This window comes from Cornus florida, unplaced genomic scaffold (assembly GCF_030987335.1).
Source record: "Cornus florida cultivar Cherokee Brave unplaced genomic scaffold, ASM3098733v1 CherokeeBrave_3.0.0_Hap2_Chr01, whole genome shotgun sequence".
NCBI lineage: Eukaryota > Viridiplantae > Streptophyta > Magnoliopsida > Cornales > Cornaceae > Cornus > Cornus florida.
In genome coordinates this window covers 86,749,543-86,777,383 of record NW_026775571.1, presented here as the reverse complement: position 1 = coordinate 86,777,383, position 27,841 = coordinate 86,749,543, and the positions used below count along the sequence as shown (strand labels likewise).

Here is a 27,841-nt window from a genome sequence, read left to right as displayed (position 1 = left end):
CTCTCCACCACAGTTGAAAGCTTAGTGATTGTGTAAGGCCAACCTGGTCTTCCCTTCTACTTATTTGGCAAACAATTGATTCTGGGCTGTGGATGACAATTTTGAAGAAAAAACTAGTATTTTGATGCCAAAGGTTAAACAATGCACTCTAGCTTTCTGTTTTGAAGAACTTTCTTTATTAGTCCAAGCATTAAATTTCTTTTAGGAGCATCCTATAAGATCAGGGCATTGAGGTTTGGCGTCAACAAGCCTATTCCCATAGTCAAGTTCCAAACGATTGACAGTAACTCTACTGGGACGATCATTGTAATAATGTTGATCGAGTTTATTTTCAAAATTTTGAGTTGTTGGTGTACTCCGAACACAAGGATTAATTTCATTGCTCAAAATTTTTTTGCCTTCGCTTTTCTCTGAAGATTGGGTTTTTCAATTTTAATACACACTAAACATTAATTAGTTTAACATTTCATTAATTATCAACCAAGATATATATATACTACGCAAATATATAAATTAGGTGATGGAAGTTGGAACTCATTGTCCAACCTAAATAACTATAGAGTTGTTAAGTGTTGGAACTCATTATCTAACCAATATAACCATGGAAGCGTTTTTATAGGAGGAGAGAACTGTGCCAAGTCTCTCACTAATCAACACTTCAGATGGTATGACCTCTCTTGAGCCAGTAATTATGTTTAGGCCACAATACAATTAAAAAAATTAAGAGAGGGTAATTTTAAAATTTTAAAAATTTATACATACAAAAATGTAATTTTTAAAAATTGAGGAGGACAATTTTAAAATTTAAAAAATTATACATACAAAAATATAATTTTTAAAAAGTTGGGTGGCACATTTCCCGGCCCTAATTGGCTCCATCCATGCTCTCTTCTCTAAAGGATTAGTTGAGCTTGAGTGTTCGAGTCCAAATTCCAAAACAAAATATAATGATGTGTGTTTGCATGAACTTTTGAGTAAAGAAAAAAAAAAAAAAAAAATTATATAAAAGCATAAGGAAGGAAGAGAGGTCATACTATTAAAGCTAATGTCTATTGGTAACGCTCTGCTCAAATTGTGTACTTACCAATTCTCTGTGTGCTACTATAATTACAAGTCAATTGACAGCCCATGTACTTCAAATCCATCAATTATATACGGAGGAAGGAGACATAAATCAAAGTCATCCACAAGACCGGACCTTGCAAGAAAACCAGATCAATGAAGCACTACTTTTTGCAGTCTGTGGATTGAGGCAGCAGTTAATGGTTGAGGAAGAGCAGAGAGATTATGTGGTGGATGTAGAGAGTTTGCGCAGAGAAGTGGAGCTGATTTTCCATGAAAAGCTGGATGAGGTTAAAACTACATCTTCTTAGATGGATTGTGATTTGATTAACTTGCTTTTAGCTAAAAGCCTTGAAAGTGGCGGGTAACGCAGGCTCCAACATGATTCATGGATGCATTGGATCACCAACAGACGAACCACCTCGATCACCAAGAACACGGGCTTGTTAAAGTGCATATCTACAAAAGATTCATTTTGATCTATGAATTGCTTTAGAAAGATCAAAGCCAGATTTTGCTCCGGACACTTGTTTGAGTTTACTACTGAAATGTGTAATGACAACTTTTATACTTCATGAGTTCAATTTGTTCATGTCTCTCCCTCGTTCTCTCTAAATCTCAATGTCATTTGTTAAGAAACAAGCTTCAGTTCTGTAGTTTTGGGGAATATGCCTATAGTTTTGTTTACTTAATAACTTTTAGATTTTGGAGATTGTTTTAGTTGTTGTGTTCTACATATTCTTCAAATAGGACGTATAATAATGATGATGAATGTACTTGTACATAAGCAAACAATCTGAATGAACTGTCCGTGAGAGTACTTTTCTGACCTTCGGGAACTGGCATGTGCATTTGAATGCTATGACAATTAACATTAAAGATAGAATTAAGTGTTCTGATTATAATAATTGTAATTATCAGTTATAGGCAATATTCGTCTTAAATAATGTTGTTCATCCCATCATCTAGTAATAATGTACAGATTCATCAAATGAGAAAAAGCCTAAATACACACCATTCCTACCTCGACAAGAGATAAATACTGGAAATGATGGGTAATATATTTTGGGTATCATATATAGATTATAGTTTTGAGTTTGTGTATATAATGTTGGTGAAACTGTGTTTGTTTCCATAATTGTATTCTATTTATAGTTAATATAATTAATAATAATTTTAACTTGCCAATTGATAACATGTCAGTATACTAATATGTAGGTGTGTAAATATACATGTGTGATGTGATTGGGTTTTGAAGTGTTCGTGTAATCCAGACATTATTTATAGACAAGCAACTCTATCAAATCCATGCAGATGTCCTCAATCCAATTATAGTACGCCTTTTAGATTATTAGAGAATTCTGTGTTTTATAATACTCTAAATATATGTATAGATTTATCTTAAAAGTTCTATACAAGTTTATATAGCTTTATACAATTTTGAACAAGTATAATTAAGAATTCTAAAATGTCTGGCTAATTGCTACCTAACATATCATACGTAACAACACATTATGTCATCATATGTATACATGAACAAAACAAATCTTTACTTACACCCATTTTAGTTTACCTTAGGGGGCGGTGCTAAGAAAAAATATATATATATTTAAAGAACTAGAAAGGAAAAAATAAGAAAAAATAAAAAAATTAAGAAAAATGACAACTTAAAAAAAAAAATTTAATTTAATTTAATATGGAAATTATAATTTTTTAAAAAGAAATTTAAAGAGTAAATGAAAAAATAAATTAAAAAAATTAAGAAATAATTATATAAAAAAATTTATATATATGTGTGTGTGTGTGTGTAAAATAAAATATATATAAAAACCATACGGGCTTCGTCCCCACTTACACCCACTCTAGCACTTTCTTTCCACCGTGCCTACATTTTTCAATTCCTCCCCATTTTCCTCTAACTTTCCTCACTCCGATTTCATCCATCCTTTTGGAATAATCAAGAATCTACCAAACACCTCACTTTTTCAATTATCTCCCTCTAACATACTTTCGAACTCTCCACAACGTAAGGCCAACCTCGTCTTCTACAGATTCAGATTGATTCAGCAAACAATCTGAATGATTTGTGTGTGAGTATTTTTCTGGCCAGTGAAATAAAATAGATCCTTGGACAATAGGACCTTTATAGAACCATCTTATCTACATTATTAATAATAATAATAATAATAATAATATTATTATTATTATTATTATTATGGGCCGTGGATGACAATTTTGAAGGAAAATTTAATATTTTGATCCAAAGTTAACATGCACTCTAAGAGCATTTCTAATGTAAAATGTTATATATTCTTTCATGTCAAAATTATATTTTGATAGAAGTTACAGTGTCAAAATATTATATTTTAGTAATTCTGCTTTAATGGTATATTTTATTCTAAACACTATTTGAAGTGTATTATTTCCATCCAACTATTATATTTTGAGAGACAGCACCGAATAACAAAAAAGAAACCTCTCAAAAAATTTTGAGAGCTGTTATATATGGCACTACTTTTGATAATCTTAAAATATAAGAGATCTTTCGAGAGTCTGTTGGAGTGTATTATTTTTATCTACTTACTATATTTTGACTTTAAGAGACCCTTTGAGAGGACATTGGAGATGTTCTTGCTTTGTGTTTGTAATTTTTTTTTTTTTTTTAAATGCTATTGAGTGTTCGAATTCCGAGACAAAATATAATCGACATGATTATACTCTTACTCACGGAAGAATTATCTATTTGTGCTACCATTATTCCAAGTCAATTGACAGAGCCCATGTGCTTCAAATCCATCAATTTTGTACATAGGAGACATAATCAGAGGCATCATGTGACCTTCCAAGGGAACCACATCTATCGTAAATCCAAAAGCATTAAATTTCCCAACAAGAATTATTTGAAAAAAACAGAGGCTAAAAGGGCACAATATTTCTCAATAGACTTTATCGGAAGGACTAATTATGTCAAATAAATGAAATAAACATTGATCTTCTCATGATTCTAATACCCAATTTTCTTAGCATACCAATTGCCAAATAATATTGTAGGAAACTTTCAATGCTATGGCAACAACTTTAGCAACTCCATCTTAACTCACCTCCACAACTTTAGTCCCCACGAGATCTAACAAAGAAAGATACGCTTCTTGATTCACTTTCTCACTTCTTTTTATTTGAGGGGTTATTTAAAAAACATATTTTTCAACAACCAAAAAAAAAAGTTTGACGTGGAGGAGAGAAAGGAAAAGAGAATCATCTCCTTTGGGAGGGGGACCTTTGCTTACTATTGTTTGGTTTGGCTTTAGTCGATTTCTTTCACCCCTGGCAAATAGAGAGAATTTCGTCAATTTCATTAACAATAAGAAACATATCCTTCTGAGAATAAATTTGAGAAATTAGTGTTAGGACTTGAGTGCATTTTCACATCATCATATGTACCCAGGGATGGATCTAGAGAGGGAGGCTAGAGGGCCATGAACTCCTCAAAATTTTATAAAATTTCTTATTTGTGGCCCCAAAATAGTTATTTTGTAAATAAACCCTAACTCCTCCAAAATTTATTAAAAATTTCAATTGGCACCTTAAATTTTTTTTCACGGAAATACCTATTTATTGGCCCGAAAAGAGAGGGTTGGAAAAAAAGGAAAAAACTAATGTACCTTCAAACCTCATAAAATTTTTCAACGTATACCCTTTTAGTCATTCTTTGAAAGCCCGAATTTTGTGAAACAAAAATGCAAGTTCATTATTATAATAGTTTTTACCGTTGCATATTGGGACTTCACATGTATATATACACACACATGTATAATATCTATAATGTGAATTTTTGAAAGAAAATTATACTAACATGTCCCCATTTTAATAAAAAAAATAAAAATACAAATATTTTTTATCATATGTTTTCATTGAATGTTATGTACAAGAAAAATATCTAGAATTATATACTAAGCTCCATCGACAAGTCTTGAACATTGGGAAGGAGGGTACATAAAGTTTTTTTGTGACTAAGATGACTAGAATGTAAACAATAACAAAGGTATCATATATGCTAATAAACTGTCACTTCTTAATGACAAACTCTATAACTACTCCTCGTATAATTACTAAATTATTATTTTTATTTTGGTCCTCATAATCCTGTTTTGTTAAAGTTAGCGAGATTTTGTGTTTTAATTTTTTCTTAATCTTTTATCGAGGTAATAGTGATCTATTTTTCTCAAAGTAGAATCAAAGTATTCGAAACATTTTTAAAAAAAAAAAAAAATTAATTTTTTTAATAATTGAAACAATTGTTGGAAGAAAATTGATTCTTTAACAATGTTTTTTCTTTACCTAGTCCCTTCTCGTTTTTACTTGTAACCCATTGTTTCCTTTTCTTTATGTTTTCTTTCTCATTTCAGTTTTTCTTCTCTATTAATTTAAGATTGCATTGCTAATATTAAAACTTTCTCATATCAGTTTTTCGCCTCTATTTATTTAGCTCGTGTTCTTCTCATTTTTTGATTCTATTGTGTGAAAGATACATGTACCAAAACTAAGGTGTTATTTGATAATTCAATTCGGCGCTTAATTGTGAACGAATTAAGCGTTTATCAATTAAATGCGTTTGATAACGCGATTTGAATATCATTGAAAATGCTAAGTATCACTTAAAATGGGATAAATTTTTAAGTGACAGAGACATCACTTATCACTGAATGGTAAATGCTAAAAATTTTACAAATTATCAAAATATATATATATTTTTCAATTACCACTTAAAAATTTCAGTACTTAAAATTCAGTTCTTAAAAATTTCAGTACTTAATTTTCAGTTTTATCAAACAACACCTAATATTATAACAAAAAATACACTATTTATTATTTTTTAAAAATTTTAGTTCAATAGTACAAGTTGTCAAAGGGTCAAATTAGCAGATACCTCGATAGTCCAATGAGTTAGTGCCTCCGGTGGACTTTTGAGTGTCATGTTTTGACTCTTTGCATCTACTAATCTAATTTCTAACACTTCTTGCCTTGTAAAAAAAAAAAAGGGTCAAATTAGACACCATTTTTTGTCGTTGTGGTTGCACCAAGCTAGTTTTTAACTTAAGAGTTGTTTGATGACTCAATCTAGTGCTTAATGCTGAAAGGATTAAACGTTTATCCAATTAAGTGCATTTGATAAAACAATTTAGATATCACTGAAAACGGTAAATGTCACTTAAAATGACATCACTTATCACTAAATGTTGAATGCTGAAAATTTAAAAAGATATCAAAAAATATTTATTTTTTTTATTTTCACTTAAAAACTGCACTTAAAATTCAGCTCTTAAAACTTTCGGTACTTAATTTTCAATTTTATCAGACAACACCTTAGTCTCAACCCACACTCTAGGTGCCTAGAACTAGGGGTGCAACTCGTGCGGGTTGGAAAAATTAGAGGTTTAACTAAAGATCAACCTGGCCGATGTTTGGAATCTTCAACCTTACTAGTTCTAAAAACTAATGTTTCGAATATGAATGAAACTTGCTTACGGTTGGGTGTCTATCTATATCACGTTAGAACTACAACGTGGATATGACTTTATTTGTCTATGTATACCATGTTAAGATCAGCAATAGAATATGTGTTCATAAGGCTACAAATAAGCTGAGCCGAACTTTGGCTTGTTCGGGCACGGGTTCCCGAGGTCAAAAGGGTGCTCAAACTCGGCTCGGGATCGGGCGAGCTTGCCATAGCCAAGCTCGAGCTCAGCTAGCCAATATTTGAACAAGCTCAATCTCGGCTTGCTTAGCAAGTAATCATCGTCATCTCTGCAATATCCTTGCTACTTCATCCTTTCATGAATCTATCAAAAGTAAATATATATATATATATATATGGCTACCAAGAGAGAAAATATGGTTGAGGGACCTTTCAAAAGTGATAATAAAAGCATGGTTAAGAGAGTGAAAGCATGGTTGAAAGAAGGAGAGAGTAATAATCTTTTAGTTTTTGTTGGAGAAAGAATATTACAGCAATCGCCGATAGAAAAGCTGCCAATATTAGAACTGTCATGGATGAAGAGGATTCATGTGGTGTGGATAAGTGTAATCCAGGGTTGTTTAGATATATAGGTTAATATACTTATAAATATACGGGTTAATCGGCCAGTGGAATAAATGTAGGACAAGCTTGTAAAAAATCAAATTTCATAGGCCTTAGAAAGTAATGTGATTGGGTTAAACTTTAATATATATATTTTAAATCTAAGCCCTTTAACTAAACGAGCCCATTCACGAGCTTGGTAAGCCGAGCTCAGAATTGTTCAAGCTCGGCTCATTTATTAAACAAGCCTAAAATTTGAGGTCAGACTTGGCTCGTTCACTAAACGAACAAGCTCGAACTGGGCTTTTAACGAGTTGAGCCCAATAGCTCGGTTCAGTTTCAGTCCTACGTATTCATGAACAATTGTTATGTTTAGTGTGAAAGGTTGTATGGTATTACATGCAGAGTGCTTTAGGTGTAGAATCATCTTATAGCCTATTGGGTCCTTTTATCATCTAAGAAACTCTCTCTCTCCTTTAACTTATTTTGAGAAACACGCTCACTGTAATAATGTCTTCATTAGAGCCCGGAGACATCAGTGTATAAGATTATTTGTTTAAGGGGATGGAGATGTTCAAAGAAGAATTGAAGAGGCATGACAGTCGTAAACTAAAAGACATGTCTATTCATATATGGTAGTTGTAAGGCTAAAACAGTGCAACATTTGGAACTATAGAACTTCAAGCCTTATAACTGAAATAATGCAACATTTGGAACCATTACATTGAATTACATATGGTTGTATCTGATGATGAAGAGACATCATTTTGGTCATAAATATCCCAAGCTGCTATACTTGAACTCCTTTCTCCCACCAAACCATATGAACCCAGTAGGTTCAAGCCATGGTCGAGTGGTGCAAGCCACTAGACCCAAAACCTATAGCATTGAGCCACGGTGAAATGAAATAAACTTCATTTTTTATTATTATTATTATTTTATAAATGAAATACTTGAAGATATTGGCATGACATAAATAATAAATAAATCAAAAACTAATAAATTCAATATGTATATATATATATATATATATATATATATATATATATATATATATATACATATATCGAGTTCAATGTTCAAGTTCTGTAATACCCCTAATTTTAAAAGGATAGTCTTGGGATTTATTTATTTATTTTATTGCATTTTTAATTGATTATTTGACAATGTGGTTAATTGTTATGTGTTTAATTGAATTATTTGTTTATTTTAATTATGTGTTTAAATTGTTTTATTTTAATTAATTGTCTATTTGAATTGTTTGCTAAAATGATGTGTAATTGTTTGAAAGTAATTGTTAGGATTAAATGAAGTAACTGTTTGTTTTATTTTATTTTAAAAGAGTTGGATTTAGATAGTAGTAATGGACTAACCCAATGGGTCGCATGGACTACTTGAATAGGAATCTTGATGGGTATGGATGATTACCCATGGATGTTAGTTTATGTATATACATACATACATACATATATGTATAAGGATAGTTTTATTATTATTATTATTATTTAGTATTAGTATTAGTATTTATAATAATGTTAAGTATAGTCGGTTAGGTATATATATATTAATGTTTTCTAAATAGATATGTATATATATGTAAACAATTATATATATGTATAAGTTTATTTTCCTTCTTTATATTTTATTTTTCCTTTTATTTTCTTTTCCCTTTTAAGGTAGCAGACTTAGAATGGAGGTAGGATTAGGTTAAATTGTGATATAGCCTATATATATGATATGTTATGTCTGTACAGGGGGTTATGTATTACGTGAATACATAGTTTTACAGAAAGAAATTGAGAGATAGAAAGGAGAGAGAACCGAGAGTTTTAGAGAGAGAAGAAGGAGCCGACCAAGGAAGGAAGAAGGCCGAACCAAGGAAGAAGGAAGGGAGATTGCTCGTGAGTATGACCGAGCAGTAGAGAGGTTCGACGGCAACCAAGGTCGCCGGAAAACAGAAGAAGAAAGAGGTTTAAGGTTTCAAGTCAAAATCCTTAAAGGCAAGTTCTTCTTCTAACTTTTCTCCTTATATCACATGCTATATACATACCTAGGACAATTCCATGATAAATAAACAGTAAAATCGAATACATATGCATGCTTAAATCATATTAGAACAGAGGCTATTTGTGAATATATGTTTATGTTCTTGATTAATATGTTCTTGAAATTTGGCATGATGTGTTGTTTAAACTCGATCTTTACATGCTTAAGGTTTCAAAATAAATTATTAAGGAAGTATGAGACTTAGACTGAAGCTTAGGACCCATAACAATGGAGTTTGGAGGAGTTGCAGGGGCTGAAAAATAAAGAGGACGACTCGTAGTAAGAATGAATCGACTCAGTTGCTGAGGGAGAAGGAGCCGACTCAGTTAGGAACTGAGCCTGCTTAGTTGGAACCGAGCCTACTCAGTTGGACTGAATATTGAATTTTGAAGTTTTAGGTTACCAGATGCTACTGTAATCATTTTAATGGATTAATTAGTCTTTATGGGATAAAATAGCTTCCTAGAGTGCATAGATTATAATTGTATGCTAAGGATGTGGATAATATAGAACTTTAAATAATTTATAAATTGATTAATGGATGAGTTTGATGTTTTAAAATTATTGTAACAATTGTAAAAGTTATTCAAATGATTTTAATCATGTATATGGAAGTTTACATAATTTAATTGAGATGTAGGTTATTTACTTGTAATGTAAGTTAACGACATGCTAATTAAATTGTTATTATTGCTTAAATAAAAGCAATAGATATCTGTATAATTGATACCATGCTATTTCTAAATTATTTGATGTGCAATTATATATGTTGCATCAATTGTTGGATATAGATGAATGCACGATTGTTAGGATATAAGGGCATATTATGGATGGATTAACTATTAAGTTAAGTCATATCTATTCGTGTCAGGTCACAAAACCAATTGGATGACATACCATTGAAATACTATGGCGGATAGTTTACTTTTATGTTATGGATATGATTTATATATATGAATATGTGCCATGATATGAGCTTGAATCTCAAGATCAGTGGTTAGGGAGCGTATATTGCTTGGGATGCATAACTGGATATAGTGGATAGTTGTGTGCCCTGGTAGATCATGGTACTCATGCCCAATATATGTGCGTTTTGCATGTTGCCTACTATTCAAGTTGAGGCCACCCTGTAGTCCAGTGAGAGTCATTTAGTGTGTATCTATATATGTACGGACTATGTAGTTATTATTGAGTTGAGTAGGATGTATATGTATATCGGGTCTCTGTTTGGGATGTAGTAGAGTAGAACTTATTCATGGGCCTAACCCACTATTATTTTTCAGGTGTTCGTCAGATCCAGACTTAGAGATTGTTTGTGCTGAGTAAAGACGACTTCACTCTTTCGATTCTACGTAGGATTCTTATTTTTGTTTGGTTTATTTCAGTTGCTTCTATTGGGATTTTATTAGAGGTCCACATTATGGATTTCTGAGGTGTAATCTAGATGGTTACTGGTATCAGAGAATTTATTCTATTGGATTATTTAATGGAGGATTTATTATTTAGTTTCTTTTCAGTTTTATTATTTATTCTTATTTATCTTTTGTATTTTGTGTTCGATTATTACCTAATTGTTTTGGTATCCATCGGTTTTGGGCTTGTGCCTGATTAACCCATGGCTCTATAACTTAGGGGTATCACAGGTTCATATTTTGGGTTCATCAGGTTTTTTAATTCGGGATGAGCTCGGGTTGCCTACCACATTAACCCCAAGCTCGACTCAAAATGAAACTTGGTTTCTAATTTTCAACCCAAGCCCGAACCGAAACCTAAGTAATTTTGGACTAGGCTCAAGTTGGACCCGTTTGAGTTGCGACCCTACTTAGAACACACATCCAGTTACACTCCCACACACAAAGATTAACTAGGATTGAAAGAACATCAAACACATCAATTTTTAGAAGCCCTCGACTTTTAACCTTTACTATATCACAAATAGCACAAGGAAATCTACCCAAGGTGTACAACAAGCTCACAAGTGTACACTCTTTCACTTGTTGCTGACCCTTACGACTATTTATATGCACTCACAAATCTACTTACAATAGGCCATTAAACAACCTAATAACTAGGTGGATGACACCTCATCCACTTAGGGTTTTACTAGTTGATTTGTTGTGTGCCAACAGGGCATGCAGTTGACACCCCCAACTACAAGGGCTTTGTTGGCACATGGCAACCTTTGCCACACTGCATAGGTAGTTGCCAATGCTATTCAATGACTCTTTCATGTCACTAATGTGGGAGAAATGTTCAATAACCACCTATGTGTTATCATGGTCAGAAGTTTCCACCATGCATAGTGGTTGCTAGGTGTGCCTGCCCTCTTACTCCCCCATGTTAACACATATGTGGGAGGTGCTAGCAATTACTCCTATTTTCTTGGAACCGTTTGCTAAAAAAGCCTATGCATACTACCTATAGGGTTCACGTGCCAACCAATGCCTTAGCCATGCCCAGCTCATGGCCTTGCCCCATGCCACCAATATGTTAACAACGAAATGGAACCTAACCCATGTCAAACCAATCTTACATTCCCTTACCTTGTGGCCGAATGCACTTGCCTTAACCAAGTCCAACTCATACGCACATGACTTGTCAAGCCTTGGTCTTTTGGGGCATGGCTCCAGCCATACCCACCTTAGCCATGCATCACAAGTTCATGTTCACCTTGTATACGCCCGTGAAGGCTTGTCAAGCCATAGTTGAATGCCATTTATACCTTGTTTGAGCCACAACCTTGCCAAAAGGGCAAGTTAGCACACCCAAAGGTCCACACATGGCTTGAGGAGCGCGTGCAAGAAATGATTGATGGATGATGCATGTCTCATTGCCTGAAGCACGAATAAGGACACGGGTACAACACCATACAAACATGTTGATACAACAAATGTTAAAAAAATAGGACATCGGTACGGTATGGATAAGTTAATAATAATAATAATAAAATATATATTATTATACATATAAATAACAATTTTTTTTTTATTTTTTTATTATCTATATAATCATGATTAAAATTATTAATTTGGAGTTTAGAGCTATATTTTTGTTATTTTTGTTTTCTTAAATTTTATATTATTTTTTTAATTAATCCATAATATATTTTAAATTGCATTGAATGCCATTCTTCTAAAAAAAATAATTACAAATTCACTCCGTCACATCCTGAAAGTGTCCAAAATGTATTCTTGTTATATCCACGTCGTGTCCAACCAAAAAGTAAAATATTCAATTTTCAGGATACTTCTAGCCGTATTTGACACGTGTCTAGACCGTATTCGCATATCCTACAAATTAATGAGTGCCCTATATCGCCATGGCACCATAAGAAAAGTATTTCTCCTTCATGGCCTATAACATTTTATCAATCCAACAAAATAGACATAAATGGGTGAGGGAAGAGAATGATACTTATTTGTAAAATGACATTATTACTCTTCAATAATTATTTGTTAATTAATTTCAACGAGGGTCTAATTAGGGATGCAAAATCCCCAAACCCAGCAGTCCCCGCCCCATCCGCCTCGTCCTATTTAGGGCGAGTTTGGGGACCTTTTTATGTAAATGGTGATAGGGATGGGGGTAGTTTTTGCCCTATCCCTACCCAGCCTCGTTTAGGGTATACATTTACTAAAATACCCTTATATAATTATGATATATTACTAAATTAGATTAAGTATTGATAAAAGCACTTCTGAAACACACTTAAGAAAAATTATAACTTGGTTGTGTTGAATCTTGAAATTTGAGAATAAGAAAAATTATGTGCAAAAAAAAATTATAGTATGTGTTTACGGGGGCGGGGAGGGCGACTGCGAATATGGGGATATGAGTGAAATTTTAAACGGAAGTGGTTCGGATAGGAATGAAAAAATTCACCTATAAGGATGGAGAATGAGCTACATGCCCCGCCCCATTGTCATCCCTACGTCTAATCATAAAATAATATAAAAACTTTTTATTTTCTTCTCTCTTACCAAATAATAGAAAGGTGGATTTTCTCCTTCTTTCACTTAACCAAACAATTTTTTATTTTTTTTTTCAAAAAAAAATAAAAAAAAAGAAACGAAAGAAAAAAAGAAAAAGAAAGCGTATATTTCCTTTCTTATGGATGTCATTCATACTTTCCTTTGCGTCCACTACTATCTTAGGCCCCAAAAGAAAAATTTATACCTTAAATTAAGGTGAACAAACCCCTCAATCTTTCCAACTTACTCTTATTGCACCCCTTGTTGTATAAAGTTAAAGTCAGCATATTCTAGGAAGAACCAGGTTTTGGTTAACTTGTTGTGCACTTCTCACTATTTGGGGCTTCATTTTGCAGATGCTGGCGATCTGATATTGGGGATATACATATCTATCTCCAGCGCCACCCACCGCCAACACAACGACCTTTTCGCCGCCGTGAAACCCTAGTTCACAGCCACCGCCACAACTCACCACCGGAACATTCATCATTTGCCGCCATCGTCGCCCCCAAAAACCACCATCCCACCACCCGCGAGCACCACCTCCCCCACCGTAAACCCTTCATCGCCGCCACCCTTGTTTGCCTCATACATCCCGGTGGTCGTTCTTGAGAACCTTATCTGCGACTACTGGGCCATCTTTGTCTGCATCTGAGTCACCAATACTCGGTGTACGTTTCGTTATATCTGAGCACGAAGCTATCGGTGATCAAGCCTAAGTCACTGTAGATTTATTTCACTGTCTTAGCCGATTTGCAACAAAATCGCTACATAGGTACCCCCAATTCCTTTCGTAGTTCCATTGTAAACCAGAACCGGATTGGATCTACCCTTTTAGGGAACAACTATTATGTGCTCAATAGTCAATTTTCAGTGCATTTTATAATGCACAATTATTCGTGATATAAATATAGTTTTTACTTGGAAAGAGTGAAGTTTTGCCAAAATGATCTTGGTTATCATTTATGTTGACAAATCTACCTGAGAATATTATTTTCAGCAATCCAAAGTTCTCTGTTGAACTTTCAGTTTCATCAAACATTCCCTCTACTTATCTGTGTATATATTGATGTAGTTCTAGAATTTTGTTAACAGGTTCAATTAGTCTTTCTTCATAAGATTTTATTGTTGGGCGTTCTCATTAATTTTAGCATACTCAAGTGAGTTTGCTGTTTTTCTCTTTGTTTTTTATATCTTCCTTGTGCTGCTTTGTGTTTCAATTTTCTTCATGTTGATTTCACATATGTTAGACTCGGTGTCTTCTTTAGTGTGTTTGAAGTCTTGTGAATTGGCTATCAGTGAGTTTTATTCTTGGAATTGCATGCTTTGGTGTTATTTTAATTGGGTTGGGCAACTATGTGGTTCATTTCTCATGTTAGTGAATCTTAGCTTCCTTTCTTTATTGCCTAGTCAGTTGTCATTGTGTATGAACATATTTTCTTGCGTTGTTGAAAACTGTAGGTGTTTCCTCGTCAACCCACTGCTATATTTTGGCAGCTTGGTGGGGGATGCACAGGGTGGATGGTGCTCCGAGTAATTTTGTTGCTTGAAAGCTGAAAATATTGATACCTAAGGCTAATCTCAGAATAAGGGATATGGAAAGTTTTTGGTAATTTAGAAGGGGAAAGGAATAAGGAAGAAATTAACGAGTCGGATTAATTTGTAGGAGAAAGCGGGTTGAGTGCGAAAGAGACTGATAGGAGGAAGGAGAGAAATTACAGGGATTCAGGGTCTCCTTTTTTGTTTCCTTTTTGAGGACATGGGGGTATGGATTGTGTCTGAATCAAACACTTTATGTAAATAATGCCAATATTAGGTCTATCTTCACTTAAGCTAGAATGCTGTCTTATTCTTCTAGGAAACTGCTTTCATAAATATCTAAACTAAGAAACCATCTTTAATCACTGACTGAAATAAAAAGAAAACTCTTCAATGCCCCATCGGGCCATAACTTCAGAGGAAGCCACCAAACCTTAAGTGGTATCACTGCAAGCCCTAGCAGAATAGGAATAAACTGTAAATTGGGGAACATTCACATAAAAGACTAGCTATGAATATCCAAACCATTAATTGAAGCTTCAAACGAATTAGAGCATCCAAAATCCAATTTGAAATTCTCAATTAACTTCTTTAATCACAAACAAGGGAAGCTATAAACCAAATTTTAACCACCAATAGCTTCCCTCAAAACACTGTCAGTAGATCAAGTATGGCCGGGTGTCACTTTGGATAGCTTCTTTTTCCTGGTGTGCAGGTGTGAGCGTTTGAGGATATGCGTTGTTTGTTGGGGGGCGTAGTGTCTCATGGAGTTAAGTAGCGAAAACAAAAGCTTTGAACAAGGACAGAGGATACCAAAAAGAAAACAAAAGCTTTTGAACAAGGACAGAAGATACCAAAAAAAAAAAAGGCAGTGTAAAACATTGCCAATCATGGGAGAATGGTTCCCAGCTGACAAGTTCACCAGTCCCTTTCGTTAATTGGTTAAAAATCCTTACACCAGGGTAACAGAAAATAGAAGTCCAGCATAACAATGAATACCAATTGTAACATGAAAGCCATCACTTATGCTTTTTGTTTATTTCTAGAAACTCTCCCCATTGTGTTAATGAAAATCTTTTCGAAGTCTTTATGCTAATCCTTTTCATGTATTCCAATAGACATTTTGGTTCCATCCATTTTTCATTTACCCCTCTTTTTCTGTGTCATTGCAATCTCATTTTCAACAAAAGACAGAAACCAAATTATTTAAAGCTTAAATATGTAAGGCCTTAGAAGCCTAAGAATTTGAACTGTTCTGTCAAAAGTATGATCCATCAAAACAACTAATGAATTAAGCACAAATAACATTACTTAATTAAAAGCCATCAGTTCTGATATTAGAGTCATGAATTAGCATTTTTAGTCAAAGAGACAGATATAAAATCCTGAAAATTTTGCAGAAAATTTTACTTATCAAAAAAAAAAAAAGGTTTTTGCAGAAAATTTTACTAGTTATAAAACATGTGTGAGTCCAATCAAACAAAGCCACAGGAAAAGCCTATGTGCTCAGGGCAATCCAAGCAGATAAAAAAACCTTGGGATTCCTGTATCGTATTGCGAATACACCACTTAAACTAGTTTAATACATTTAAAGCACTTGTAATGGCCTCAGAGACCCTTTTTAGTGTAGCTTTCCCTAAGCAAGTAAAAGCAATTAAGAGAAGAGATATATCACTTCTTTATTCGTTCCTCGCTTTTAGGTTCACTAGGCAACTAGTAGAATACCTTCTCTTGCCAGAGGTAACTAAGGAACTACTACAGAATATCATCTGGAAGCCAAGAGAGTGATGTCCTCCCCTTGTGAGGAGGATGAGCAAAAGCCTATCTTTTCTATATAAATTAATCTCTACTACCTTGCAGAATTAATTCACTTCTGTGATCAATAAAATGTTTGTATACGAGTAAGATAAAAGCATTATAGTTCTCTTTTTTTGGTGGTGTATTTGGAAGGAGCAGAATAGAAGATCTTATGATGGGGAGGAATCCTCCATTGGGGCTTTGAAATTTCTTATTATTAGTTATCTTTTTAGTTGGGTGATGGGGAGAAATTGTATATCTATAGAGGAAATTGTTGATTTTTTGGGTTCCTTGGGTGCTTAGGATCCTTTCTTTGGCTTCTGCCCTTGTATAGTCTTTGGGATGCGTTCCCCTTTTGAACGCTTTCTAATGTATTCTTACTTATCAAAAAAAAAAAAAAAAAAAGAGAAAAGAAAAGAAAAGAGAGAAGATAAAAGCATTATTTTCCCCTTGAAAGCTAGTAGTTCATGACTATGAACTCCAAAGCCCCCAGACAAGCCTGAGAAGTTCATACCTCGCTTGAGATGCTTGGATAGCTAGCCCCCTTTGTTTTTGGTGGGGATTATGGCACGAAAGGAATAGTTCTTTTGATGGAATTGAAGCTCTGATATGGGTGTTAAAACACCTCATCTTGAGCTCTCTCTTTTTGCTCGATATTTTTGGATAGTCTGAGATAATAGAGATGTAGTGTTTTTTTGTGCAGTTCTTGGGTTTGCTCTCCTCTGAGCTTTTTTTTTATTGAAATATTACTTACAAAAATAAATAAATAAAGGGAACACTCTTTAGCTCAGGAAAGGGAACAAAAGAGTGGGTTGATAGTCAGAGAGGAGGAGTGATAAGAATAGGAGTTTGACAGGAATAATTTAATGTTGGGAAAGGAGATTAGTTGGAAACAAAAGACTCAAGAAAGGTACAATGATGGTGCACACTTTCATTGGGAAATAAAATGATTAATTAGATATGCTGGCTCGTTATAGATTGGATAGAGGTTAGAAGGGAGGCGAATATTAAAAATGATATAGTGCATGTCTCTGAGAAGATGTACATCAAGACTTCTAATATGATATCTAAATGTGCATAACTATGACACGCCCGTGATGTTCTCCCAGTAATAGTGGGAATTGGTCAGGAAGGATGTTGTGGAAGAAGGGTTCGAGAGGTGGGAAATCACTTACTATGATGAGGCCACCAGGAATGTAGACCTAGGTGGAAGTCCAAGCTATCACACGAGACTCCTCAAAGGAGGTTCAAGGAAGGGAAACGAGGACAGTTCTTGTAATCTCTTGTGAAGTTAAGACAGGTTTCTCTTTGTTTTCCTATGGTAGTTCGCTTCATAAATGGAACTATTAACTCCTTTTGTACTAGGTTGTCTCCTGATAAAGACCATGAGTGAAAGGGATTGACCACCGGTTGTCGCCTGATTAACCCCAGGGTACTAAAAGGGTAAGATGTGACCCCATTCGGAGGCCTAAGATAAATTGCCTGCCTCATCAGGGAAAAGGAGGGGGGCAAACATTTAATTTGATTATGATAAGGGAGATTTCGCATTAAAATGCGAGGGTTGTGGGTACTTGCTCTACTTTAAGAGAGATCATTTCTCTTCCTTTCTCGGTGATCAGCTAAGAAGCACCTGCTCTTTCGGGCCGCAGCAGCAGCAGCTTCTTGACAATCTTCAAACCTCAATCACCAGACCAATATTCCCTTGGGTCCCATAATGAGGTTACTACCGTGAGGTCTACCCCGAGGCACTACCCCTTCCTCGAATTTTATCCGGGAAGAGAATCTCCTCGAGGTTTATCCTTAGAGAGGCTGTCCTCGAGGGCCTTTTGGTTATTTCTCAAAGTTTATCTGTAAAGAAGTGCTCCTAAGGGCTTTCGGTTCTTTCATCTTAGAGGCTTATACGCAGACAGAAAGTCCTCATAACTATTAGGTGGCTTTGAGGTTTATGCGTAGAGAGGAGGTCCTCGTTAAAGAATGCTCCCTAAAGGCTTTGGGTATCTCCATTGGAGCTTCATTCCGACCTGAAGCTACACTTGTTTGCACTTGTAAAGTAAATTATAAATTATAGAATTAATGTTGAGGGTTTCCCCTTTTGGGGAGTAGTCTTCGAAGGCCCTACCATAGCAACTATCACGCTTGTTCCTTGACTTTTAGTCTTGTGGTGGGCCCTATGTAACACCGTTGTTTGCACATCATAGTTGAGTTGACGAGGTCTATGCCACGTAGTTGTTGTCAAACCCTGAGCTGGTAGACTGGGTCCCACAGATGTCATAGCAATCTGTCATTATTTTCATGACTTGGGTGAGTTTAAAAGGAGCTTGAATGCCTCCTTTACTGCTTTGACTCACAAGGAGAGCTTGATCGTGCAATTCAAGGACTTGGATCAATTAGTTTTGTTAGAGGAGTTCATAAAATTATTACTACACTGCCTAGCCTTGAGAACAATTAGAGCAGTAGATAGTGTTATTTAATTCTCGAAATGCCTTTGTTGGAGGTCATCAATCGAGAATATAATCTTGTGGCTGATGAGTGTGTTGTCTACAGAATTTGATAAGTTGGCCGGTGTTTATTTGTAAGCTTGTCAATGTAAAGGCATGCTGTTATATCAAGTTTTGCATATAATGAAGAGGGCTCGTTTCGAGAGGAAATGAATAAATTTTTGTACAATGAAGTTTTCCATTTTGATTAAGGCTGGCTGGATTATTTGACAGTTGACGTTGCATTACGCAAGGGGACCTTTTTTCGCTGATGGAAGTTTCAAGTAGAATGTTTGGTTGCTTATTGTTTTTTATACTGGAAATTGGAATAAGTGGGTGCTTCTTTATGTTGGCAACTATTATTAGGGTCTTGACTGGGGTCTCTTCCTGCCACTAATCTGGGATAGTTTTAGAGAAGGTATGTACATGTTGAAGAGCATATTAAGGTGATGATTGTTGCCAAAGATGAAAAATGGTGGTAACAATAAGACTAAGGTGATGATTGTTGTCAAAGATGAAAAATGGTGGCAACAATAAGGCTAAGTTGATGATCTTGGTTAATTTAATGACTGATAAAGTGATAGTGGGTTGTTGAAGAATTTGAGGTAGATGGTCTGTGAAGATTAACGGATAGAGGGAAGGGAGAGAGAAAGGTGGATACCAATGACAATTTGAGATGATAAAGTTTGAATGGATAAACAAAATATAGGTCGTTTTGTAGTTCTGCTACACAACCATATGTTGATCAAAAGGTGGTTTGACAAAAGAGGGTTTTTTGAAACCTTCTTCTAGATGGAAGATTTTTTGGCCTGAAAATTAGTTCAAGAGAGTTAGTTGCATAAATTGTGCAGTACATGGCTTTTTCATAATTTCTCCTAAACAAATAATCATTTGGTTTGTTTCCAGCCTTCCCCTTTTCAGCACCGTGTAGGTGAGACCAACACTGAGTAATGATATATTTTTTTCTTCTAATTGCTGTGGCTGGTTGTATTCATAAATGTTTGAGGCTACTTGTTTTATTCCTTTTATTTGTTAATTTATCAAATCTTAACCTTTCATTTAACTATGTTATGCAGGAAGTTATTTGTAACTCATCATAGAGATTTGAAAAAACAATCGTCCTGTGTTTTTCTTGTAATTATATATGGGCTGAGGTGTACATTTCATGGGAGGTGTAGAGGATGATGAACCACCCCCGTCAAAACGTGTGAAAGTATCCTCTGGAGAATTGAGAGGTCTTTCAGACAGTACATCTCTTAGGGAGCCTGCAACTCGCTCGTTGAGTGACTTAATGGCTAGGCTCCTACCGTCCCAAGGAGATGAAGAGATGGTTGGCTCGAAAGGAGTTATTAAAAAGGTGGAATTTGTTCGAATTATAGCTGAGGCATTATATTCTCTTGGCTATAAGAAAACTGGAGCACATCTGGAGGAAGAGTCGGGAATAACCTTGCACTCCTCTGTAGTAAATTTGTTTATGCAGCAGATTCTTGATGGTAATTGGGATGAAAGTGTAGCTTCATTGCATAAGATTGGTCTAACGGATGAAACTATCATTAAGTCGGCAACTTTTGTTATATTGGAGCAAAAGTTTTTTGAACTTCTGGATGGGGAAAAAGTCACGGATGCTTTGAAGACATTGAGGACTGAGATTGCACCTCTTTGTATAAATAATAATAGAGTCCGTGAGCTTTCCTCCTGCATTGTATCTCCTGCACAACGTGGACTTGTAGGGTTTCCCAGTGTAGATAATGGGGGGTCAAAATCTCGGCCAAAACTGCTGGAGGAATTGCAGAAATTGCTTCCGCCAACAATTATGATACCAGAAAAAAGGTTGGAGCATCTTGTTGAACAGGCTCTTAACTTGCAACTAGATGCTTGCATGTTTCACAACTCTTTGGATAGGGAAATGTCATTGTACACTGATCATCGGTGTGGGAGAGACCAGATTCCTTCTCAAACTTTACAGGTTAGGACATGTTTTTCTGATCTGAGTTTGTTTTTTATTATTTGGTGTACGAACACTATAATTACATGTGAGCAACACTTCAGTGATGGAGCTTTACATGTTTATGGCAACACAAATTATGGTACATTTAACTTCGATTATTATTATTATTTTGCAATAGATAATAGTAGTAGATCTTTAGGCCTTTTATGCGGATATATTATTTCCCTGGTCTAGTACTACTATATATGTTTATCTGCTCCAGACACATGTAACTGTTGGCTACTATTTTAAATTTGATTTATCTGAATCCTGGAACACAGGAATGGTGGAGAACGTTATAAGACGTTTCCATTAGAATATCATTTCTTTTGATTATTATTATTATTTATAATTTTTAACTAGCTATGCAAGTCAATTGCTCTGAAAATGAATAAAGTTCTAGGATGGGAGGATTCAGGGAGAGGGTAGCAAAGAAATCTTGGGCATCACTTATAAGCTAGCTGGGGAGGTAAATTGGGAAAGTTTTCGAGGAAGTTATATGGAGTGTCGTCATTAAATCTTAGAATTTTCCTGTTAAATGTGGGGTTTCTGTTCCTAGGATTTAATATTATCAGTCAATCATTTACAGTGAAATTGATTGGTGAAAGGAGGGGTCAGGGGATGGGGTGTTATTATATGGTTGACTTTTTGAGGATTATACAAGAATTTCGCAAGGTAATTCTGGTAACGCAGCAAGAATTTCCCAAGGTAATTCTGGTAACGGAGAATGTCCCACTTTTATTTTTATGGTTGTATGAAATGTTATCAGGGAGGGCAATTGTTAGATGATAGATCGTCAGTCAGATCGTTATATCTTAAATGGCATTATCTAAATAGTCAAGATTTTGGTTAGACAATAATGAACATATACCTTTGATCCTTTTGCATTCTGACTGTGTTAAATTTGCATTCTGATCCGAGTATCAAGAGTACGGATAATATATATATTTTTTGGAAGTTGAGTGCGGATCATATTTAAATTGCAGGTAAATGCATTTATATAGAGAAACTATGAAGGCGCACTTGCCTCAGTAAGATTCACTTCACTTCATTGATTCTGTGAGGAGTTCTTATAATATGCTCTTTAAAGTATGGCCTTCATAGCAAATTAAGTGATACGGAATGTTGTCTTCCAATTCCAATCTTAATTGGTATTATGTGGTACATATAATTACTTTCTAGAATTCTAAGTTACGGGTGCAAAGATCTACTATGCCTAATCTTTTTGTTCTATGAAATTTTTTACTTATAAAAAAAAAAAAAAAAAATTATCGTGGGAAATATCAATTTTACATGAAAGGGGTCCGCCTGAAAGGAGTGCTATCATTTTTGTTACACAGCCTTTAACCAGAGCAGGTAGAATCTTCAGTAGTGCATTTCTGCGCCTGTGCATGTGTTTGTGTGCGCAGTGGTGGGGAATTGAGAGTATCAGAAAGGCAAAAATTGAGTGAGCATGGAATTACAGTTGCAATTTGCGGAGACATCCTGGTTTTGTGCAATTTTCAGCATGAACGGAAAAATTATTCCTGACTTTTTTTTATTCTTTCTGAAAAAAAAAATTGATTCTTTCTGCCGTTTCAGGGTAAATAGAAAATCTTGCAATGTAAGAGTCAATTGGGCTAGGTGATGTTCCAAATGGATTGCAATTTGCAATGGTCTTGGGTTGCAAAAAGGTTCCGTCTCTTCTGCTAATCCATGGTTCCTCTTAGAACTCCTTCGGAGATGAAAGCAATTTGGAAACAAGTAGTTGGTAGATGCCATATGTAATTTAACCTGCCTTGAGGTTGTACTAGTTCTTAGGAGTAAAGTTGATATCAGTGAAAACTCACTCTTCAATTTGCTGAGAGACTTATTTTGCAGGGAAGAGAGGAGGAATACTATTTTCATTTGGTTAGTGGGGAAGGTGTTTTGATGAAGGGAAAATGAGCCCTTAAGGTAAGACCAATCAAGGTGTTGAAAAAGATCTCTTCAGATGAATGGCTTTGAAAATTGGAAGTTCCACAATGATTTAAAAGAGTTAGTCAGGTAAATAATTGTGGCAAAATAGAGGTCATTCGATGAGAGATGTTTAACTTTAGATTCTAGTAGCTCATTCTCGTCTGAGTCTTATTGCAGTTCCCTTTCCTAATTGGACATATTTTCTCTGAATCGTTGAGGTTATTTGGAAGGCCAAGATCCCTCACAAAATTAAGGCTTTAGTTCAGTTGGTTGCTTACAGGGAGGTATACACACCAAAGAGATGCTTTAGATGGAAAGACCTATTGAAGCCCTGAACCCTAACATATTTGTTTTATACCGATCTTAGAGTGAAAACTTCAGTAACCTTTTCATTCACTGCCCCTTTTCTGTTACTCTTGTAGGGACTTTTTGCCATGGTAGATTCATGGTGGTTGAAGTGGATATTCACTTAACAATTAAGACCTCTTTTAGTGGTTTTTTTAAGGGGGAGAACCAAATCATTACATATTGGGTATTATTTGGTGATCTAGACACAAAATAATTCTAGAATTTTGGTTGAAGAGAAAAGTTCCTCTTTGGAGGAGGCTTGGGATAGAATTGGTCTTGGGAGAGAATTGAATTCCTCTCTTCCCTTTGACAAAGCCGGTCTTCAAGTGTTACAACACATAACAGAGGACGATTATGCATGATGGGTATGCATGTAAGAGCATGGGAGTGGGGAAGGAAGGGATCAGAGTACTGGATACATGATATGAAAAGGCAATGATGCGTTGCAGCTGCTAAGTATGTATACTTGTTTGAATTTCAAAGAGGTAGGGTCAGAGGCATGTGATGACACTAGAGGCAAGACTGAGGTTTTAGAGAAGGCCCTGGCAATTGTGCCATATATGAAGAGTTAGGTTGGAACATTGTTAGCATCTAGCGAACTAGGGAATGGGGAGAATACAGTACTTTTTGTGTACGGTTTGATTTTTTCTTGAAAATTAGAATGAGAAATTCATCATGTCATAGAAAATTGAGGACAATCACATTTACATGTTTGTATTTCAGGGGTAATACGGATATTGGTCAGAATTTGGGATTAAAAATACTGTGATGACTATTTTTTATAGATTACAATGATCATTATTTTATTTATTTATTCTTTGAAACACATCATCAACAATCGTTATCTATGTTTTCTACCTCAGCTTGAAATCTTGTTTGTTAACTTCTTTTTCTTTTCTTTTTTGTTCTTTTCCTTCTTTTTTTCAAAATAAAAATAAAAATCTTTCTTTATGTTGAATGGACTACATAGTCTATTAATCTGCAGTATCTATTGTAAATTTGGTTTCTTTTTATCACTGCGGGAATTGTTGTTAACTGCTTCTGTTACTCCTGATAACACAGTTATTGCAAGAACATTCTGATGAAGTCTGGTTTTTGCGCTTTTCGCATAATGGGAAGTACTTAGCCTCATCATCCCGCGATCAATCAGCAATCATATGGGAGGTAGATTTGTTGTATTTGACTGCTAAAATATGAAATAATTTGAACATGTATTCATTACCTCATGGTGTGTATGCATGTCATCTCTGGAAATTTTATTCTCATTGCTTCATCCCTCTTTTAGTAGTAGTTTGTTCTACTAAATTCCTACTTCAATTTTCGTTTAATTTCTATATGTGAACTCTGTAATAGTCTTAATGCCATTTATTGGGGCCATTGCTTGGTGTAACGGTAAAAACTTAGTTGATAAGTGTGAGAGTGCACAACAGTTCATTTGTGCAAAAATAATGTGTTATGCTTTTATTCAGTCTTCCGCTTGTAGCATCCCGCATAGGCAGAACCAACTTTAGATAATGACTTTTACTGTTAATGCCTTCTGCTTATTATGTTATGGATTCTTGATTGCTTTAGAACTTTTCAGATCTCAAGTGTTAATATAATTTGAGTTGCATATTTATGCGTCCTAATTACTTGAGCCCTAGATTTTGTCATTCCACGAGTGAAGACATCTTAAAGGTTTTTCACTTGTATAATTACATTTACTAGAGTGCACAGTTTTATAATTTATTGACATTTTGTAACGCAGCACTTCCTTTCAAGTGTAATGTCATGAACTTTAGAACTTATCTAAAAATTGGTGGGGGTAACATGTAGAATTCAAGACTCAAAAACTTTCAATTTTCAAAATTATCTTGCCCCAGTGTCCATAATGCAAGTCAATTGTTATCTAAATTTTTGGCTTTCATAGGTTAATGTGAATGGTAAGGTGTCCTTGAAGCATAGATTATCTGGTCACCAGAAACCCATCTCCTATGTTTCATGGAGTCCTGATGACCATCAGCTTCTCACCTGTGGGGTAGAGGAGTCTGTCCGACGCTGGGACGTTTTGTCCGGTGAATGCCTCCATGTTTATGAGAAAGTTGGTCTTGGTTTGTTATCTTGTGCATGGTCTGTTGATGGGAAATGGGTAATCTCTGGTGTTACTGATAAAAGCATCTGCTTGTGGGAATTGGATGGGAAAGAGCTGGAGTGTTGGAAAGGGCAACGAACTGCCAGGATTTCGGACTTGGAAGTAACAAGTGATGGGAAACGGATCATTACTGTTTGTAGAGAAGCTGCAATACTGTTACTTGACAGGGAAGCAAATAGTGAGAAGTTCATTGAGGAGGATCAAGCAATAACATCATTCTCTTTATCCAGGGACAATAAATTCTTGCTGGTTAGTCTTCTGAATCAAGAAATCCATCTTTGGAACATAGAGCACGATGTAAAGCTTGTTGCTAAGTATAAAGGTCACAAACGTTCTCGGTTCATTGTTAGATCCTGTTTTGGCGGACTTGATCAAGCATTTATTGCTAGCGGTAGTGAGGACTCTCAGGTATATATCTTCACATTTAAATTCTTTATAAGATTGATGTGAATTCACGTTATATTATAATTTTTATGATTGATTTAAATTCACTGTATACTAGAATCTGATTCTGAATTTGTGAAGAGTAGCTCTTAATAAGTAGATTCAATAGGGTATGTTGTTCAATGCCCCTTGTTGAAAAAACTTGTTTGTGTGTAGAAGGCTCTCAAACCCAAACTAAGCAAACCTGTTGTTTTCCATGTAAAGATTTACATAACTTGCAGATGTCCATAATACCATTTGGTGCAAGCACATTCTTGTTCATGTGTTTTATCAGTTGTGGCTAAAAACTACGTGTTCCTCTGATATTTGATGGCTTTCGCATTTTGCAAAAATGCTGCCACATTGTAGCTGTTGCAGTTGATTAGATCATATCAATATTTGGAATACAGATCGATTGCTCAACATATTTTGATATAATTATTATGCTGCTTATAATTATATTATTTTCTATTTCCCTTTGTTCTGTGGGTAGGGGAATAAATTTTGGAGAATATTTTTGGCAGTTTTGGATTTGCACTATTGTAGTGCCTCCTTGTGTGGTTTTCTGTGGTTGGTATTTCATGAGCTTTACTATTTAAACAGATTGTTATTTTATCAGGACTTTCTGAATTACTACAAGTTGTTTATGGAATATAGGGCCTGTGTGGTTCACTTTTATGAGAACAACTTTCTGTTTCGAGAGAACCGATAAATGAAAAACAGAAGATGGAAACTATTTTCTGGAAATGCCCTGTTTATGGAAACGGTCTTTTTATAGTTATCTGAAATTGACCGTTCAGAGAAATTTAAGGTAACCAAACTGGCTTAAAGAAGCTTTGCACGAATCTACCACACAAGGGGAATTCAACAATAATGCCACTTTCCTGCTTTCATATGTAGTTCTTGCTATGCACTAATTCTGTCCTTGATGTGCAATATGGTGCTTCTCTGCAGTATCTATATCAATTAAAATGTTGAACATCAAATGATCCTAAGGTGCACTCACCGATTTACATAACCCTTTGAGAAATGCTTTAGAAGGTTGGCAATACACGATATGAATGAATGATACTTTTAGGACCCGACATGTGCATACATCACATTTAACCTTAGAGGTTGACCTTATTGTTGATAAACATGATCAATCCAGTTAAACAGTAGGTAGGAATTGGAAGTTGAGTCCAAAGAAACCATGTGCTGGTTTGATTGAAATTGCAACCATTTCTTGTATATTTTAATATTCTGAAGTTCATTAATATAGTTGCCACTTTTGAAGATGAGTAATTTATTACTATATTTGTAGGTCTGTATATGGCAAAGAAGCTCAGGAGAGCTCATAGAGGCTCTACGGGGTCATTCTGGAGCTGTTAACTGTGTTAGCTGGAATCCGGCAAACCCACACATGTTGGCATCAGCCAGTGATGACCGTACAATCCGCATATGGGGCTTAGGTTGTTTTAAGATGACGGCCAAGGGGACACACAGCAATGGTGTCCACTATTGCAATGGAGGAACTTGAATTAGGTCGAGGAAACAAGCATGAAATCTTCAGTCATTGATATTTCTTTCCTTGACCATTGCTTTTGTGTAAATACTTATATACTTTCGTCTTAAGCAGACATTCGTACAAACAAGCATGTGAACTGTGCATCTCATCTGAAAATAAATTATATGTTGGTTCATTTCTAGTATCTGATTTATTAATGGATTTGGTTTGTATTTTCTAATAAGGGTGTGAAGGTATTTTGGAGTAATCTTTGGTGATAATGCTTTTTGATCAAAGCGATTCTTTTTGTAAATGGTTGGTCACATTGTACTTCTTGTTAGCCTATTAGAACTCTTGATTAGGGAAAACATATGTCACACAATTCTTCTAAACAAGAATCGCTTTCACTCTTGTGCTTTGTACAGGCGCGTTGGCTCTCACACTCGCTTTCACTCTAGCTTCATGTGACTTGGGGTAAAACATAATGGTTTCTCAACTATATATTTGCTTATTTGGTTCTAAGGCTAATGGCTAATTGCATGCTTAAAACTAGATTA

At 35.0% G+C, this 27,841-nt stretch overlaps 1 protein-coding gene across 1 annotated transcript; it reads left to right on the top strand.

Annotated features, from left to right (window-relative positions):
• Window positions 1–13,307: 13,307 nt before the first annotated feature.
• On the top strand, window positions 13,308–27,528 carry LOC132304633 (WD repeat-containing protein 26 homolog). Its single transcript, XM_059802381.1, has 6 exons — window positions 13,308–13,374; window positions 13,515–13,933; window positions 20,048–20,937; window positions 24,307–24,408; window positions 25,154–25,783; window positions 27,102–27,528. Exons 3-6 carry the CDS (start codon window positions 20,137–20,139, stop codon window positions 27,315–27,317), a joined length of 1,749 nt encoding a protein of 582 aa, XP_059658364.1. The 5' UTR covers window positions 13,308–13,374; window positions 13,515–13,933; window positions 20,048–20,136; the 3' UTR covers window positions 27,318–27,528.
• The last annotated feature ends 313 nt before the right edge of the window (window positions 27,529–27,841 follow it).